The 18,157-nt window shown below is 44.1% G+C and overlaps 1 protein-coding gene across 1 annotated transcript; it reads right to left on the reverse strand.

Annotated features, from left to right (window-relative positions):
* Positions 1–1,947: 1,947 nt before the first annotated feature.
* ZC2HC1B (zinc finger C2HC-type containing 1B) lies at positions 1,948–14,602 on the reverse strand. The gene is made up of 6 exons (XM_045294581.1): positions 14,554–14,602; positions 14,080–14,141; positions 12,326–12,445; positions 11,357–11,495; positions 2,074–2,213; positions 1,948–2,031 (listed from the first exon to the last, which is right to left on the reverse strand). The coding sequence occupies exons 1-6, from the start codon at positions 14,600–14,602 to the stop codon at positions 1,948–1,950; spliced, it is 594 nt and encodes a 197-aa protein (XP_045150516.1).
* Between the last annotated feature and the right edge of the window lie 3,555 nt (positions 14,603–18,157).

Raw genomic sequence — 18,157 nt, forward strand, 5'->3', positions numbered from 1 at the left:
CCAGCTTTTAGGGGGCAATCCAACATTTACCCCAGTGCACCGCCAGTTTCTTTTCAGAGGAACATCTGAGTGGATTCAAACTTCCAACCTTTGAGCTGGCAACTACTTGTTCTACCACCCAGACCCTCCAGAAAAGGAAGAGGGTGGGGTGATGTGTTTATAGGAAGGGCAGAGGAATGGACATGTTTGGGCACTCAGTAAGGCATTCTACTGATATTATTTATAAACAACCCTTACCCCCACCCCAATAGCTTGGAGCGATGTACCCTATCAACATCCTCTCACAGATAAAACTGAAGCTCAGAGCAATGTACCAAGTTAATCGCTAATCAATTGCAGAACTGAAGTTCAGACCTGACTGATGAGTCCAGGGTCCTGCCTCTGTACAGTTCTCTACCTCCTGGAGCTGTTAGACGTATAAAGGCTGAGTCTTTCTAGCTGTAGCTGTCCCAACTATCCTCCCACACCCAAACTCGTCCGATGCCTGCCTGCCCCCTCCCTCCCCACCGCATTCTTTCTCACAGATTTACGGCCTTCTCCCTGCCCCGCCTCTGGAGCTCCCATCCTGATGGCCGTCTTGACCTTCCTCCTGTGTTTTACTCCATCCCCAATCAGTTCATCAGTCCCATCCCTCACGGCAGTAATTATTGCTCTCGCACACTCCTAGCAGTCTCTGGTTCCAAGCTCTCCTTCTCTCCCGAGGACGGAGGTTTCCAGTGAGTCTCCCAGATACTCCATCTTCAACATGAACCACCAAGGCGATCATTCTAAGAAAGCAGCCCATGCCCCTCCAGTCTACCAATGGACAGAAAAGCCCAGTGTGCAGAGAGAGAGAGAGTGTGCGCGAGCGCTCGCGCAGCAACAGAGCACAGATGGCAGAGAAAACTCTGGGATCCTGATCGCTTTCCATTTCCTGCTTTTAGGCCCAATGACCTAGCAGTCCTCTGATTTTAGGGTAACCTCCCCAAATATGTTTTCCTCCTTTTCGTACTAGTTCAGTAAAAGCCCTTCAATAAAGTGTGCTGCCACTTTCCCATCCCATGCCCTGTCATGCTGGACCAGTGGTGGGCAGTGCCTTCCCCCAACCACAATCCCGACTCCAATTCCAAGTTGGTAAGCCCCTTTGGATATTTAAGGGGAAAAAGGAGCTGAACGTGAAGCCACAGAGGCTACCCTACCGCCCTGCCCCCAAAGCCCTACTGTCTACACCCCCCACCACATTTGTTTAATTGGCATTGTTTCCAAGCTCGCCTCCTTGTCTAGAATGCAAATCCTTGATTATCCGGTCCCTACAGAGGAGGTGTACTACTTAATGTGTGTGAAGAAAGAGCTCAGAGTCTCTTTTCTGGGGGGCCCCACCCCCGTGAGATACTGGCTTACACAGAGAGCCCAGTGTGTTACATAATCTTATTCAGGCCAATGCCATCTCTGCTTGATGTCTGAGCCATCTCTATGTTCTTAAGCTGGACTGTAAGTTATGTCCCTGGGGTGGGCCGCTGACGTGTATGCAGCTGTTGGCTGCTTCCAGTTCCATCTATGTTTATAGACCCTTGTCTCCCTCTCAAGTTCTCATTTTACCTCTTTGTCCCATTTCTAACAGCTGCTTCCTTTCATCCGTGTACCCTCTCAACTTGTTGATTGCATGGCTTTAAATCAAAGGCCGAAGCCCCTTCCTCAGTGAAGCCCCTCACATGAGCTCTAGGGCCACCTCTTTGGGACACTTTCTCCTACTTGGTCCACCGGCACCTTGTGGGTCACTGGTTTTTTGTGTGTGTGTTTTCTGGTAGTTAAGGCTCATAACCAACTTTGGATACACAGAGTTGTGCCCTAATACTGTAGCTAACACCATTTATATCTTTAGAAGTAGCTCTTTTTTTCCTACGACACCCAAAGGTGCTGTCCATTGGAATGCAACCTCCCAAAGCAGCAAAGCCCCATGGGGGTGAGTTACGGTGATGAGGTTCCCGGACACCATTCTGAGGAGGACGGGTACTTGAGATTCCTGGACAAATCTCTCTCCTTGCTCCAGATCTGTAAGGGCACAAGAGCCACCACTTGGGGAGCGAGGTTTACCTGAGCTCTGGATGCCAGCTTAGCTGCTGTCTGGGCTGGATTGAAGACTCGGCGAGAAGACTGGTCCTTGCAGAAATTAATGTGTCTCTGGGCTGCGGTTTCATTAAATCTCCTCAGACAATATGGGCATTGAATATAATCTGGATGCCAAAGTAACAACAAAAGGCAATGAATGTCTAAACAAACAAACAAACAAACAAACAACTACAAAAAACAGACAATAGGATATATGACTTCCACTCTAGCATGAAAGAATGAGGCCCCAAGGTTGGTCTGAGATAGTTTATTTTCCAGAATAAACTCTCTCTTTCAGAAAAGAAAGTGCTCTGAGCTCATGACAATGAAGGTGTTTTGTACCATAGCAAATGACCCAGGATGAAGGATGGGGCTCGGCTTTTGCAGCCCCCCCGCCCTTCCCATCATTTCAGTGGGCCCAGTGGAAGGGATCACCCAGATTGGGACTTGCTGGCCTATTTAGAAGGTGAGACATTCAAGGACTCCAATAAACTTCATTAAAACAGCAACAACTCATCGCCCTTGGGTCCGTTCGGACTCATAGCCTCCCCATAGGACAGAGTAGAACTGCCCCTGTGGGTTTCTGAGACTGTAACTCTTCATGGAAGTAGAAAGCCAAGTCTTCCTGCCGAGGAGCTGGTAGATTTGAACTGCTGACCTTGTGGTTAGCAGCCCAACATGTTACCGCTATGCCACCAGGGTTCAATATGAGATATGGCAGGGGGACATTTGTATCTCGCCTGCACTCAATTTGTGTGTCCTTCACATGTTTACATGGTTTATCTCTTACAAAATAGATATTTGGGAAACTTTCTGTATTTGGGAAGCTTTCTTATTAAATGAATAACTTAGTGAGTTCCTGGGAGGTGCAAACATGAGGATTTTAACTGAAACATTGGAAGATCCATTCCACCCAAAGGCCTGGAGTTCTACTTGCCAAAAAGCAATCGGTTACTGCCTCGCTTGTAGATCACAGTTCTCTGCTGACAGGGGTCACCTTGAGTTGAAATTTCCACCCCAGCCACGGGCTGCTTAGCTGCTGTCGGTGGACCGAATGTAGTGCTAGAATCTCAGCACGTGAACATGGAACGTTCAAAGGGCATAGAAGATTCAAAAGCCCAGGTTGTGGTGCCGGTGGGACCAAAGTTCCCAGGGAGAGAACTTGTTTCCCACCGTGAGCTGAGGGGATGTGGTTTGAATCCCCGGTTGCTGGCAGGAACGCCACGGCTGCACATTCCCACTGAACTGCTCAGCGAGGAAGCAGAGAATCCAGGCAGGAAGGAGGCTCAGGAAGGGAAAACAAGGTGGAGGGTAAGAGAAGAGAACTGGAAAAAGCAGAGAGGAGGGACAAGGGGGGAAAGTGGTTCCAGGAACAGCTAAGACTCAGTGATCCCTTGTCCCAGGTGGCTCCTATTGGCACCCGGGCCTCTGCAGGTCTGTGTAACATCCACTGTTCTGTAGTCATCTTTCACTGGCAATTACCAGACATAATTGAATTGGCCGGTGAGAGACATGGGAAGTGAGAACGATCCAAGGACTTCTTAGAATTCGAGCCCCTCACAGTAAAGCCTGGTTGGAGCTTGTCCCCTGAAAGCAATCAGAATTTCCTTTTTCAAAGACAAAAGCCAAGAGAAAGAAAGAAAAAGCCAGAAACCCAGAGAAGTTGTTTAAGGACTGACATCACTTAGGAAACTTGAACTAGAAAGTGCCATTATCACTTGGGATGCATGTAGGACAGTGTCAAAAACAACGCTGAACTTGACTCTTGGCTTGGTGGCTCTTTCTTCACTTTGACCAGCTGGAAAGTCAAGGGTTACATCAAACATGTGGCTACCCTAAACCCTGCTCAGAGGGGTAATAGACAATGGTTACGACAGTGACTAGGTTGTTAGTCCTGTGTCGTCCTACTATGTGCTTGGCACTCTATGCCACCACGGAGACAACACAAAAAGCTCCAAGACGACTGGAGGACTAACAAGACCCTCAGAGATGATTAGGGGACTGAGCAAATAGACAACTAGCCCTCTGTGGGATGCACTGGGAGAAGAAATCTCAGGTCTCCCGAGGTCCCCAGAAGTGTCCTTCTGCACCTTCCATAAAGGGAGCAGGCTAGGAGTCCTGGAGCCAAGTGTCCACGGAGACTGGTCATACTTATTTTGAGTTCCAAATCCCTGGGAAATGGAAAGAGTTTTTTTGTGCACTAATAATCAGACCATAGCTGGATTGAGCTACATGCTGTCCCTCAACTTCAATATGAGTTTCCCTGGTCAACGACACACACAAAAACCAGCCCAAACTCACTGCCACTGAAGCAGCTCCCACTCATAGCCACCCTATAGCACAGAGTACAACGGCCCGCTGGGTTTCCGAGGCTGTCAATCTTGACAGAGTAAGTAATTTCATCTTTCTCAGGAGCGCCTGGAGACTTCGAATTGTTGACCCTGTGGTTAGCGGCTCCATTCATAGCTCACCAAGCCACCGGGACTCCTGCTGAAGCAGAGAAGGAGCAGTTTCTTTGAAGACAGGCATTTCATTGAGTACCTTTGACTCAGTAGCCCTCAAAGTCTGCAGCCTCAGCAGAAGAATGCCAAACATAAACCTTCTAGAGTACTGTCCTCATAAGATGTGGCAACATCGTAGGAATTCAAGTAATTGGAAGACTATAGCCAGGAAGAATTAGAATAAATATTAATAAAGGTGAGCTTGGGGAATAGAAAATATCTACAAACTCATGCATATCAGGACATATGTCCTTCACATAAGGCGACATAATGCTAGCCTTATGTGTTAAATTTTCTAGCACTTAAATGTGAGACTAGAGGACCAATATAAAATTGCCACACAATTGAAATGATTGCGTTTTGTGTGTGTTTAGTTAGGTTTGGGGCATAAGCATTTAATAAGGACCCAGGAAGGAATTGCATTATAAAATGATAGTTTAGCAGACAAATGCAAAGGATAAATAGTGCATTTAATGAAACTTTGGAAAAGGAACAGATTTCTAAAAAAGAAAGAGAGAGAGGAAGGAAGGAAGGAAGGAAGAGAAGAAACAAGCCAGTAAACAGTGGACCCTGCCTTGTGGCTCCAACATGATAATGAGAGACGTGTGCAGAGCAGGACAGGGCCATGGCTGCACTTACTCAACTTAAGAACCATCAGATAGCTATCAACCCTGTAGATATAAAATCTTGTTATAAAAATGAAGACATTTCTCAGGAAATATGTTTTTGCTGTATGAAACTCGCTGCCTGAGCACAGCTCTCACATACTTACTGAGCATCTAAAGCAGCACATTATTTTAGGCTGTATTTTCATTCCAACAAATTCAAACTCACTGCCATCAAGTCGATTCCAACTCACAGTGACCCTGTAGGACAGAATAGAACTGCACCGGTGGGCTTTTCAAGACTGTGAATCTTGACAGATGTGGACAGCCTCGACTTTCTCCCTCGGAACAGCTGGTGGGTTTGAACTGCTGACCTTGTGGTTGCAACCCAACAAGTAACACACTAAGCCATTAGACCTTGAGCACCAACAAATAGGAGGCAATTCTTAAGATTTTTTTTTTTCTGGAATGGAAACTCAGATTGTTGCTTTCAGATCGCTTTTACAGGATGACGATTATGCTAATTTGTTTTGTTTTATTTATTAGTTGAGTAGGAAGCAGTTTCTCAAACCTGGTGGAAGAATCGGGAGTTACTGTGCATCTTCTCCTGCAGAAAATGACCTCTTCCTCCCTGTGCCATAGCCAGGACTGTAATCTTTTTAAAATGATGTTTTTGAGGGATAATTTATGTGTCATAAAGCATATCTGCTGTGTCTTAATTTGTTACTCCTTGAACCCTTCAGTGTTGCAACACCAGCCTTGAATTTCCGGTTCCTTCTGCTTGAGAAATCCTCGCCGTACCTTGATTTTCTAGCCCCAGATCTTTGCATGGTGCACTGTAACAGTTTACCTTGTTGTCTTGAGCTGCTCTTTGGAAATTTGTTCAGCATTTTTACTTCATTTCCTCTGTTCACTTAATGACTGGCACCTGAAGAGCAAGGTTCAGAGTCTCTTCTGACGTCCTTCTTTAGTCTTTCCCTTCTTTCCTGCCTTTGACCTCTGACTTGTTTCCCTTTGTTCAGGTGCGATGTCTTTAGGGTCTTCCCACAGCGTTTCTGGGCTTTGGCCACCACGATCCTTGATGTGGTCTCCGACCTCAGGGAGTATGTTGACTCTGGTGGACCTGCTATGATTTTCTTCAGCTTCAGTTTACACGGGTGTGCTCCCTACTCAGTCAGTCCCCTTAATTTGTATTGACTGCTGATGCTGACCTTCTCCCTGGTCTCTTCATGAATGTATAGGAAGTTGCTGACTTATGGCAGAATCCTTCTAATGACTCCAGCACAAGCCAGTCTCTAATAAAAGTAGACTATCTTTTTCATTTCGTCTGCATTGTTCTTAACTTTATTATTAGCATCTTTTTCAATGCAATCTGTATTTGCCTTTGGGGGTTAGAAACATTACAGAGGAACTTACAGATATGTTTTAATACATGCATACATAAAACATACACAAAGATACAGTTATAAACTCCACTTGTGGAAGGTTCTGGATCATGTGAATTATCCCTGGAAATAGAGATGGTGTTTTCAATCAGAAAGTCAGCGAGAGTGACCGGGATGATTATTGTCTTTGTTTCTTCATAGTTTTATGTGTAACAACTCAGTGTTTCCTGAATCTGCTCATCAACAAGAAGAATCATCAGGGTTTAGGTCTGTGTTTTCAAGCAACTTAAGCTCCTGATTTTGTTTAGGAAAAAACTGCACCAAATCCCTTCATTGGAAAAAAATGTTGACATCTGCTCTCCTCCCATTTCCTCATTATTTTTCTTCTTCAGCATTTCTTTCCTCTTCAAAACCAATTAAGGCCTTATCTATAATTTCCCCTTCTTTGTGAGATTGTGTTCTTGTAATATGGACGATTTCCCTACTGGTGTCTTCCATCACATTATCTGGATCAAAAGCTTGGAATGTGTTCAAATAACTCAGCAAGCTTTTCCATATCTCCTGCATGAATTTTCCCAGAACTCCCTCCCAGGAAGGTACACTAATGATAAGAAAAGTTTATACACACACACACACAGACAGACACAAAATGCTTGTGTGATTCATTGTGATTGGAATACATCATAAATTGAGAACTACCTGTAGTTTATTTTATTCCTATGTAATCTGTCTTTGTTCAGTCTGGTGAGGTCTTTGTTCATAGTGAACAACTGTGTTGCTAAAGAAGAATTCCCAGTTAAAAAGTAATTAGTCCTTCAGAGTCCAACCATGCAACCTTGACTGTAGTCTGTATCACCAAGGCCATATTTTATAACGACTTGTCCTTTGAAGGACAAAGACGGGACCTTCTCCTCCCATCAAGAGTTACAGTCTCAGAAAAAAACAGGGCAATTCCACCTGCTCCTAGAGGGTTTCTATGAGTTGGCATTGACTCAATGGCAGTGAGTTTGGTTTGGATTTGGTTGGATTCATATCCAACTTTTGTATTCTAATAATCATAATTATCAATTCATCTTGATCGCACATTTCTATATGTTGAGCATGCTCTTCCCTTTTGGTTCTCTACTTGTAGGTCTGTGACATTTCATTATAATATTTGGCTTTGTCTTCCCAAGCTGCCTTTTGAAATGTTCTATTCGGCTCTTGGACGTCATCTTCTCTTCCATTTGCCTGAGCAAATGCTTAAGGACACGTTTCTGAATCTCTTCTGTCATCTACTTCGACCTCTTCTTTCCTCCCTTTCTTCTTAATGACCTTTGCTTTCTTCACGGATGATGGTCTTGATGTCCTCCCACAGCTCATCAGGCCTCCTGTCATTAGTGTTCAATGTGTCAGATCTGTTCCTGAGATGTTCTTGAAAGTTCAGGTGGGAAGGACTCAAAGTTGTATTTTGGCTCTTGTGGACTTGTTTTAATTTTCTTCATTTTTATCCCAAACTTACATCTAAATAGATTGCTTTACACTTAAATGTACAGCTTACATATAAGTGTACATGCCCCCATAAGATGGAAAGTGCACATATAAAATGTAAAAACTTACAGAAAAACCTAAAGCTGATAAATAGATCGCTTTATCCTGAACTCATCCTAATCCTACTTGTAGCAAGTTCCTCATCCCTATTTCTTTCACTTGCTGCACAAGCAGCTTTGAACCCACTGAAAAAGCATCAAGCCCTTTTCTTGCACTAACGCTAGGCTAAATAAGAACCGCACATACCTCTTATAACTGACCTACAAATTCGTAAAGACACAGTTAGGAACAGATCTTATTCGCAACTCAGGGACTACCCATGAATCCATCCAGCTATGATGAAGCTTATCTTTAACCAAGGTTTGAAGTCCGCTCAATTGAGAAGAGGTAGCCCCCTTGACAAATGGTGGTGACCAAACTGGGTATCCATTTACAGAAAAATGAACAAGATTCGTATCTCACATGATACACAAAAACTAACTTAAAATGGATAGAAAAACCTAAATGCTAATCCTAAAACATAGCTAAGCATCCTAATTTAAGGCATAAATCCACCATCAGATGTAACTAAAAACGCACAAAAACAGAAGCTAAATTAGATTAGTGGGATCACCTACAACTTACACTTGCTCCTCACATGCTAACCTCCCTACTAACAGCTCACATTTGCGACAACAGTGACGAATCTACTATCTGAAACCACGCAGGGAAGGAGAGAATGGATTAAAACATTGAAGACTTGAAAGCCAGAGCAATGTTGGCTTAGAATTCTGTACCCAGCAAAGTTATCCTTCAAAAGTAAAGGAGTAATCAAGATTTTTCTAAGCCATACAAAAATTGATAATAATTTATCCCCGTTAGACAGACCTGGTTTCTTATAGAAATGCCTGACACCACAGGTGTCAGAATATGGGATGAAACGCCACTCAATTGAGAATAACCAAAAAAAGTTTCAGTCGACTCACACATGAAAACTGTCAGGGACAAAAAGACTGTTGTCGCTGTGTGCCCTCATGTTGACTCATGGTGACCTGTAGTAAGTACTTCCTGATGAGGAATAAAGGAGCGTTGGTGGCGCACTGGTTAAGCGCTCGGCTGCTAATCAATAGGTGGGCTGTACAAATCCACTGGACAACCCTGCACCAGAATTACCTGGAGATCTGTCTTTGTGAATATCATAACCAAGAGCACCCTAGGCGTCACCAGTTCTACTGTCCCGTGAAGTCACTTTGAGTTAGATCAACTCAAAAGCAATCGCAAACCATGAATAATGCGCCTATTCTCTGGAGAAATACTTATTAAAGCCGTTTGCCATTTTAAAATTTGTTGTTTCTTTTCTTTTACTGTTGGAGTTAAAAGACATTATTTATAGATTCTGGATAATAAATCCTTATCAGATGTGCGTGATTTCCAAACAGTTCCTCCCATGATACAGGCTGTCTTTTCCCTTTCTTGACAGTGAATACCCTTTGATACACACAGTTTAAAATTTCTATGATGTCTCATTGCTCTATGTTTTTCTCTTGTTGCTTATGCATTTGCTGTTGTAGGGAGGACTGCATTGCTAAAATACCCTAAAGATTTCTCCCTCTTTTTGTTTATGTTTTTTAGTTTTAGCTCCCATATTTATTTCATTACTCAATTTTGAGTTAATTTTATGAGATAGTGTAAGGTTCTACCTCATTCCTCCACATGTGGACACCCACCACTATTTGTTGAAGAGTCTAGTACTTTTCCATTGGATGCACGTGGCATACCTGTCTGAAATCAATTGGCGATAGAGCCGTGGGCGCTTTTTCTTTCTTTCTTTCTTTCTTTCTTTCTTTCTGGACTCAAAACCCTATTTCCTTCCTTCCACTAGTGTTGGGTTTAGTGTGCTCTTCTTTTTCTCATTCCTCAAGGTGCAAAGTTAGGTTATTGGCATGAAATCTTCCTTTGTTAATGTAAGTATTTACTGCTAGAATTTTTGTGTGTGAGCATGTAAGTATAAAAATAATGCTGTGTATAATTTTGGTATGTTTTTATATAAAGTCTTCTCTAAGTATTTTCTAATTCCTTTTGTGATTTCATCTTTGACCCATTGGTTACTTACTGGTGCATTAATTTCCACATATTTGTGAATTCTTCACTCTTCCTTCTGTTACTGATTTATGGTTTCATTCCATTGTGGTTGGGCAGTGCACTTCATGATTTCAGTCTTGGTAAGTCTATTGAGACTTATTTTGTGACTTAACATATGGTTTATCCTGAAGAATGATTCATGCGCTTTGGAAAAGAATGTGCATTCTATTGTTGTTGGATGGAGTGTTCTATATATGATTAAAAGTCACTTTTCACATAACTGAGAAAATATGGATATGGACCAATATATTAAGTATGATAAAAATACTGTGGTTTGCAGGAAAATGTACTTATGCTGAAGAGATGCATACTGAAACAATTAGGGGTAAAGAGTTATGATGGCTACAACTTACTTTTAAGTGGTTCTTCCAAAAATAGGGAAAAAGACAGAAAAAAATATATAGAACAATGTCAACAATTCTTGAATTTCAGTGGAAAGCCAGAGTGAGTATTCACTGTACTATTTGTTCCACTTTTCTGTAGACTTGAAAGTTTAAAAAAATAGAAGTTTGGGGTGAAAAAGTTTATTGAGTTGGTGATACCTTAAGATATCTAAAATGTGAAATTTTATGTTATGAAAATTTTACTTCTATTAAAACAATGAAGAACTAACTGCTCAGAAAATGCCATCCCCTCAAAACGCACTGTGAATGGCTTCCCTCCCCTTGAGCGTTGTAGTGTGATGTTCTCTGAGACCCACAATCTCATCTTAAGACAGAATTCAGAGGAAAAGTAGAATCTTTATGCTGACTTGAAAGAAGTTACCCAAACCAAACCAAACCCAGGGCCATCAAGCCGATTCCGATACAGAACAGCGCCATATAGGGTTTCCGAGGCTGTAAACCTTTACCAGAGCAGATAGCCTCATCTCTCTCCCACAGAGCTGCAGCTGGGCTTGAACGACCAACCTTGCAGTTATCAATTCACCACTTACCCGCCAGCACTACCGGAGGTCCTTTGAAAGAAGGTAGGGTCAGAGAAATTTTATGACAATTACTTGTACAATGGTCATTGAAGTTTTTAGAGCACGTAAAAGGCAGGCAGGCATAATGACTTGGCCAAAAATCAAGCTTTGCCTCCAATGGTTAAGAGTGAAGTGTCACAACCAAGCCAAATGGCCACACACCTGGGTTGATGGACGGTGGGGGCGGAGGTGGGAGAGGCCGGCCTTCCTTAATGGCTAACGTACACTGCTTTGCTGATCGAATGGCATTGATGAAGTCTTCATGTTGTTGTCTCCAGTTTGATGTCCTCACAGGTTGAGACTGTAAACAATATAACCAACAAACAATACCAGCCTAGACTGTGCCCCTCTCTCTATTTTTAAAATTAATTAATTGATGAATTAATTTTTAAATTTTAATACATCATTTAATTGGGAGCTCTTATAACAACCCATACATCAATTTGCACCTCTCTATTACAGCTGTATCATTTTAACTTGGATTTGAATGCGCAGGAAACAGTACTATGAACTTCAGAGAGAAGTGAAACTTTGTTTTTTAAAAGAAACATGTAAAGGAGTTTGGAAAATATAGTTATGAAAATTTATAAGTCCCTGTGAAGGGAAAATAAAAATCGGAAAAATCAAGAAAATCACAAACGTTCAGGGAAGACTTAAAGGCAAAAAGAAAACTAACTTCCTGTCAAGTTAATTGCTAAATTTAATGACACCAATGACAATATATAAGGAGCCCCAATGGTGCAGTGGGTTAAGTGTTAAGCTGCTAACCGCAAGGCTGGCAGTTCAAACCCACCAGCTAACCCACAAGAGAAAGACGAGGCTGTCTGCTCCTGTGAAGATTTATGGGTTGGGAAACGATAGGAGCATATGGAAACCATAAGCTTCGCTATCATTCAGAATTGACTCAACGTCAGCGAGCTTGGCATTTGGCTTTGTAATGACAATAAAGACAAGATTCTTTTTTTGCCAAGTCCAAACAGTGTCTGAAGTACATGTGGAAGTGTGCACGATTAGAAAGAAAACAGTCAAGGTGGATTGTACCTAGACATTACACTTCACTATCATATAACACTATGATAGTTTTAACGTGTGGAACAATTTGGCACAGACCACAGGAGCGAGCAACAGTACCTTGGTTTGAGGGCCCCTCCTCACAGTAGGAATGTCAGTGCCCTGCAGTCTCTGCTTCAGGGAATTAAAAGGCTTGCGCTTTCTGCTGACGAGTTTCCTGCATATGGGTCCATGCCTTGCCTAGAAGGGATAGGTAGGGATCGGTACTTCACAATTGCACAAGCACAAAGTGTTCAGGAGCTTGTCTACTTATACAGCCCCCCCACTACCCAGGGCCTGGGCTGCATCTGCAGCGCCCCATCGATTCTCTCTCAAGTCCCAGCACAGCCAATCCATCTGGCTTCCCTCATACACGCTCCATATCATGAGAGTCTGTGCTTGGGCCAAGGCAATGGAAGGCCTCTCCAGAAAAGAGGTTTCTTTCCAATCTAGCTTCATGTATTTAGCTCGGTAACGTGGGCAGAACTCCCATCGCTCAATCTGAAGTCCTTCAAGTTACACAGCATTTTGAGTACAAAAGCCGAGGGGACCGGGATCCCTACATAAAGCCTCTGTGGCGTGCCATTTGGGGATTATGCTCAGATCTCTGGCTTCCAATTTGGGTATTCTTCCATAGTGGCTATATAACACACAGCAGCTATCATTTACACCGTTTCTTTGTCTCAACCCAGGGTCTCTAAAAACCACCGAGCCTGCCTGGCTAAGAATAAGCCCTATCACTTTAGACGAAAGGACAGAGGGATATCAAATCACTTGATCAAACACTCTCTAGGCTAGAAATAGGCCAAAGAGTAGAAACTCAAGAGTACATAAGACACACTTGACATTTAGTGAGTCCTCTTCAAATGGGGGCCCTGGGACTCAGACCCGTTCTCAGGGGTGCAGCCTCAGAGCTGACAAAAATCAAAGGCAGCCCATTGGTGGGTTCTGGGTTACAAGACGCCTGGGGGGGGGGGCCCCCTCTAGCTTCAGGAACTGGGCACCTCAGTTAATCAGGTAAGCAAATAGTTCATCTTTCAAGTTCCCTTGGGAAATAAAAACCTACAACCTCATTTTTGAGTCATTCTAAGTCTTCTTGTTCTAAAATGTCCAAATGAACAATTGCATTATTATCTTAGATTATATCATCTTCCTTGGGAATATCTTTATAACATCGGTGGCCCCTCACACATGTTTGAATCTCTCATGTTGAAATAAATCAAGCGTTTACTGCCATGACACAGCCATCTACCAGGAGCCACGACTGCAGCAGGCTCGAATCTGGATAACAGCAAGTAGAGCTCAGGAGAGGTCTCCCCTCCATGCGTGGTTTTGCTCCAACTGTGCCAACACCCTAAAATGGAAGGGGTCTCTCTTTGCACGGCAAAGCAGAACGCAGGGAGGTTAAAAGACTGCTGAGAATTAGTGACAATGTTTCAGCCAGTAGCCACGTTTCCAGATGTCCCAAATCCAACGCTCTTCTCTCTCGACTCATTCATTTATTTCCCCGGTGCTTTGGCCTTGCCATTTGAATCTCTGATGCTTATAGGAAAGGCCAAAGAGCCCACACCTCTCAAGGGATCATCAGCTGTGCCACGGCCACTTCCATCTGGCATCCTTTTTGTAAGAGAACTGTGTTGAATGGTCGTTCTTTTGAATGAGGCGGCATCCAGCTGCCTCTCTGTCTGCTGGGCCTGCCCGCCATAGGTTACGCACCCTTCTCCCTTCCCTGGCTTCCCCTGCACATCTGTCTCTAATCTCTGCTGCTGCCGCCTCCTCACTGCTTTCCAGTTCATTTCACTCCAATGAAACACGTCCACACAATGTCTGTTTACCAGAACATCTGCTGCAAAGCGTCTTCCACACACTTCACAGGGAAACAGTTCCTGATTGCCATCTGCAGAAGATCCAAGAGGACATGATGTTAGTGTCCCAGGCTTGCCTGGTGCCTGACCACAGGAGGCCCGGAGAGGCGCAGGGTCCTCACGCGCTCTCCGCTCCTCCTCGAGGGGGCTGCTTTGTAAACTCACCTGTGTTTGCCTTTCCTAATGTAAACATCACACTTCACGGAATGAGGGCATTCCATATTCCTCAGGCAACCGTAACACAACGATTTGCTTGGACATGTACAACATCCTTGAACTGAGTGTCTGATGACTCTGCTTTAGACTTAAAAGTTAATATCGTCGTGTGCCTTTAGTATGTTGTCGTCGTCGTCATTGTTGTTAGGGGCTAGAGGGGGGGTTCTGACCCATAGCGACCCTGATCACAACAGAACGAAACCCTGCCCGGCCTCCCCCCAGTCTCACAATTGTGCCTGTGTTTCCGTCCCTGGTTGCAGCCACTGGGTCCATCCATCTCGCTGTGGGAACTTAGTACAGAGTCCGTAATGGCCCAATGATAACATCTGACCAGAATGCAGAGGTGGAGACGATGCCTACTAAATCCACATTCAACAAGCAGACTGTCCCACGGGTAAAGGGCTATTGAAATGCTTGTTGAATGTGTCAGCCAAACAAGCGTTAAGTTTCTACTGTAGATGTACTCATTCCTTCAATAAATAATCCCATATCTGCTATATGCATGACAGTGGAAACATTGAGAGGCTGTACTTGGGTCCAGTCTAATAAAAGAGAGAAAGTATGTCCATAAATAATTTTAAGGTAGGAAAATGTCAAGCGAAAAGCAAAACATTTAGGAATTCTGGGGGAAAGTTTCCTTTCATAGGACTTCCTTGCAGTTGCTCTAGAGGTGCGTGTGGAACCCATTGGAGCCGCAGCTTGAGGTTGGCCCCAGAGAACATTTTATATTTGATTAATAGTCTGGACTCATTCTACAAGTGAGGGGAGCAGTGAAGGACACAAGTGGGAAGAACATAAACAGAGCTTGAGGAAGATTAATGCGACAGTGGTGAGGAGGGATGGGTGGAGGAGAGGAGGGACGGGGAGGGCAGCGTAGAAGCCGGTGTTGGAGGCCTGCAATGGGACACACTGCGGTCCACCAAGTCAGTCACAATCCGACTAGATTGGTGAGGAAGGGGCTGGGTGGGGAGGGGGCAGGACGAGGAGAGGAGGATTATGGGAAGCAGGGCCGCAGGACTAAGCTGCTGCTGGACCTGGCAATAGAAATAATGCACTCAAAAAAAAGGCAGGGCCGTCTCTCTAAGAGAAGTGGCCTCAGCTTTCAAGTTCGAAGTTATGAACCAAGCAGGATGGAAAGGAGGGAGGTCAGGGCCAGAGAAGCAGATTTGACTTTGGGGAATGAAGGCCTTTCACTTCAAAAGTTCCTACCTCCAACAAACGGGTCATGGAAAGAGAAGTAGAGGAGAGATTGTGGGGGCACCCTCTGTTGAGGGGCCAAGAAGATGACACCGAGCCAGAAAGACAGATGTGGTGTTTTGTAACATCAGTCTCAGCCCACAGAAATGCCCCTCTCCCTTCCTGTTCGTGTGGCCTTCTGATTCTGTCAAGGCTGCCTTATGTTCTGTTTTGGTTCCCCAACATGCTATCCCAACCTCTCACTTGTGAATAAAACCGACTCGCTCTAATTGGAAAATAGCTGCTTCATTTTGCTCAACACATAACTCTCTCTTTCGGAAGATGACAAGAACCTATGCATAATGCTCTCCTCTTCTCCAAAGACTTTCCCGGGGTGATCTCATCTGCTCCTTGCAGCAACAGGAGGAAACAGGGTGGGCATTCGTTTTATGTTACAGAGAAAGGAGAAAAAAAATGAGGCTCAAAGCTTGGTGACTTGCCCCCAAACCCCAGGTAGTAAGCAGAACCCACTGCTGTCAGGTTGATTTCGAAGCATGGTGACCCTATAGGACAAGCGAGATCTACCTCCTCAGGCTTCCAGGCTGGTGTCCTTACCGAAGCACACTGCCACGTTTGCTCCCACGGAGCAGCCAGTGAGCTCAAAGAATGGCCCGGACCGATCCATTAGTCAGTTAAGTGTCTGCTCCCGGTGTCACCAGGGCATCTTTGTAAGCAGACCACAGAGACTCAAACCTGGGTCTTACTCTGTACAAGACTATTCCTTCAACCATCACTACAAATACAGACATGTAGAGGAATATATATATTGAGACCCCAAACAAATACCTTGCAATGGCGTTGACTGTGATCCTATAGGCTACAGTAGACCTGCCCCAGGGAGTTTCCAAGACTGTCATCCTTTTTTTCTCACTCTTCATTGTGATTTAGGTAGGGGTTCCTATTTTAGATCATCATTTTTTAATTCAACAATTTAAACACTCTATCAAGCCTCCCATTGGTCTGCCCTGTCCTCCCTCCCATTTGTCTCCTTTCTTCCTCTTGTAGAATTGTATCCTCCCCTTCCCCTTAGCAAACACATGTTCACCCCGTCCTCTCTTCCCTTCCCATTCCTGGTAACCATCAAAGTCTGTTTCTTTTGATCTGAAAAACCTTTATCTTGATTTTTTTCCTTCTAGAACAATGGTCTCATGCAATATTTGTCCTTTCATGTTGACTGTCACACAGCATAATGTCTCCCCAATCCATCCGCGTCAGGTGCTGCTGCACAATTTCATCATTAGTCTATAACGATATCTAAAGCATGCCATGGTGTGTATGTACCAGGTTTACTTATCCATTCTTCAACGGATCGGCATTTAGGCTGTTTCCATCTTTTTTGTGATTGTCAACAGTGCTGTGACGGACATGGCAGTGTAGATGTAGATGTCTATTTGTGTTCCAGCTCTAACTTCTTCAGGGTAGCAATACCAAGAAAAAGGACCACTGGGTCACAAGGTATTTCCCGTCCCAGTTGGACAAAGCACCATCCCTCTTTCCCCAGTGGTTGAGCAGTTTTTCAATGCCACTTGGCAGTGTTTGCGGGTTCTAACCTCTCAGCACCCTCTCCAGCATTGGGGTGAGGCGGTATCTCATCATTGTTTTGGTTTGCATCTCTCAGATGGCTAGTGATCACCAGCATTTCTTCATCTTTCTGGCTGCCTGTCTGCTCTGTACATGTCCTCTGCCCATTTCAAAATTGGATTACTCCTCATCTTCTGGGGCAGTCTTCTGTAGATTTTTGACATTAGCCCCTTATGTGTAATTGTTGAAAAATGTGGCCCCGTCTGTGGATTCTTTCTACTCTCGTGATGAAGTCAAACCTAACGAGTCCAAGCCCTGCCCCTGCCCGCCGGCCTCCCGTTCCATCCTACCCCCCTTTCCCGACTTCCCTGCAGCCTTCCAGTCAATCACTCCGTCGTCTCTCCCTGTGCGCTTGGGAGCCTCTGACGTTCGTTCCCTTTGGTCTTTGTCTTAGCTTTGATACTTTGAGGAGTGATCTTAGACACTATTTATCCTAAGTGATTGGCTAACTTTGCTCAGCATAGTGTCCTCCCAATCCATCCATGTCAGGAGCTATTTCACGGTTTCATCCTTGTTTTGCAGTTATGCATAATATTGTGTGTATGCCCCAAATTCGTCATCTTTTCTTCTACTAGTGGACATTTTATTGGGGCTGTTTGCAGATTCTTGCTGTTGTGGAAGTGTTGCAGCGAACATGGGAATACATCTGTCTGCTCACGTTATGGATCTTACCTCTTTAGGGGATGCACACCCATCAGAAGTATTGCTGGGTCATATGGCATTTCTATTCCCAGTTGCTTGAGGTAGCACCATATAGCTTTCCACACGGCTGTACAGATTTACAGCAGTGTGAGAGTTCCAATCTTTCGCACCATCTCCAAAATTTGTTTGTGTGTGTGTGTGTGTGTGTGTGTGTGTGTGTGTGTGTGTGTGTGTGTGTGTGTTTGAACTGAGTTGCCATGGTTGGTGAAGGTGATATCATTGTTTTTGTGTCTCCCAGGTAGTTAATGATTGTGCGCATATTTCATATGTGTGTTAGCCATTTGGATTTCATTTTTGGTGAACTGTGTGTTCA

This window comes from Echinops telfairi, unplaced genomic scaffold, assembly GCF_000313985.2.
Source record: "Echinops telfairi isolate 266 unplaced genomic scaffold, ASM31398v2 ScPeMD7_3533;HRSCAF=4204_0, whole genome shotgun sequence".
Lineage (NCBI taxonomy): Eukaryota > Metazoa > Chordata > Mammalia > Afrosoricida > Tenrecidae > Echinops > Echinops telfairi.

Coding starts and splice junctions, on each gene's coding strand:
- ZC2HC1B (XM_045294581.1), bottom strand. CDS start 14,602: ATGGATGGACCCAGTGGCTGCAACCAGGGACGGAAACACAGGCACAAT. Junction 11,496..12,325: donor GGAGGGGCCCTCAAACCAAG/GTACTGTTGCTC, acceptor TATTGTTTACAG/TCTCAACCTGTGAGGACATC. Junction 2,214..11,356: donor CCCACCGTCCATCAACCCAG/GTGTGTGGCCAT, acceptor TTTGGCATCCAG/ATTATATTCAATGCCCATAT.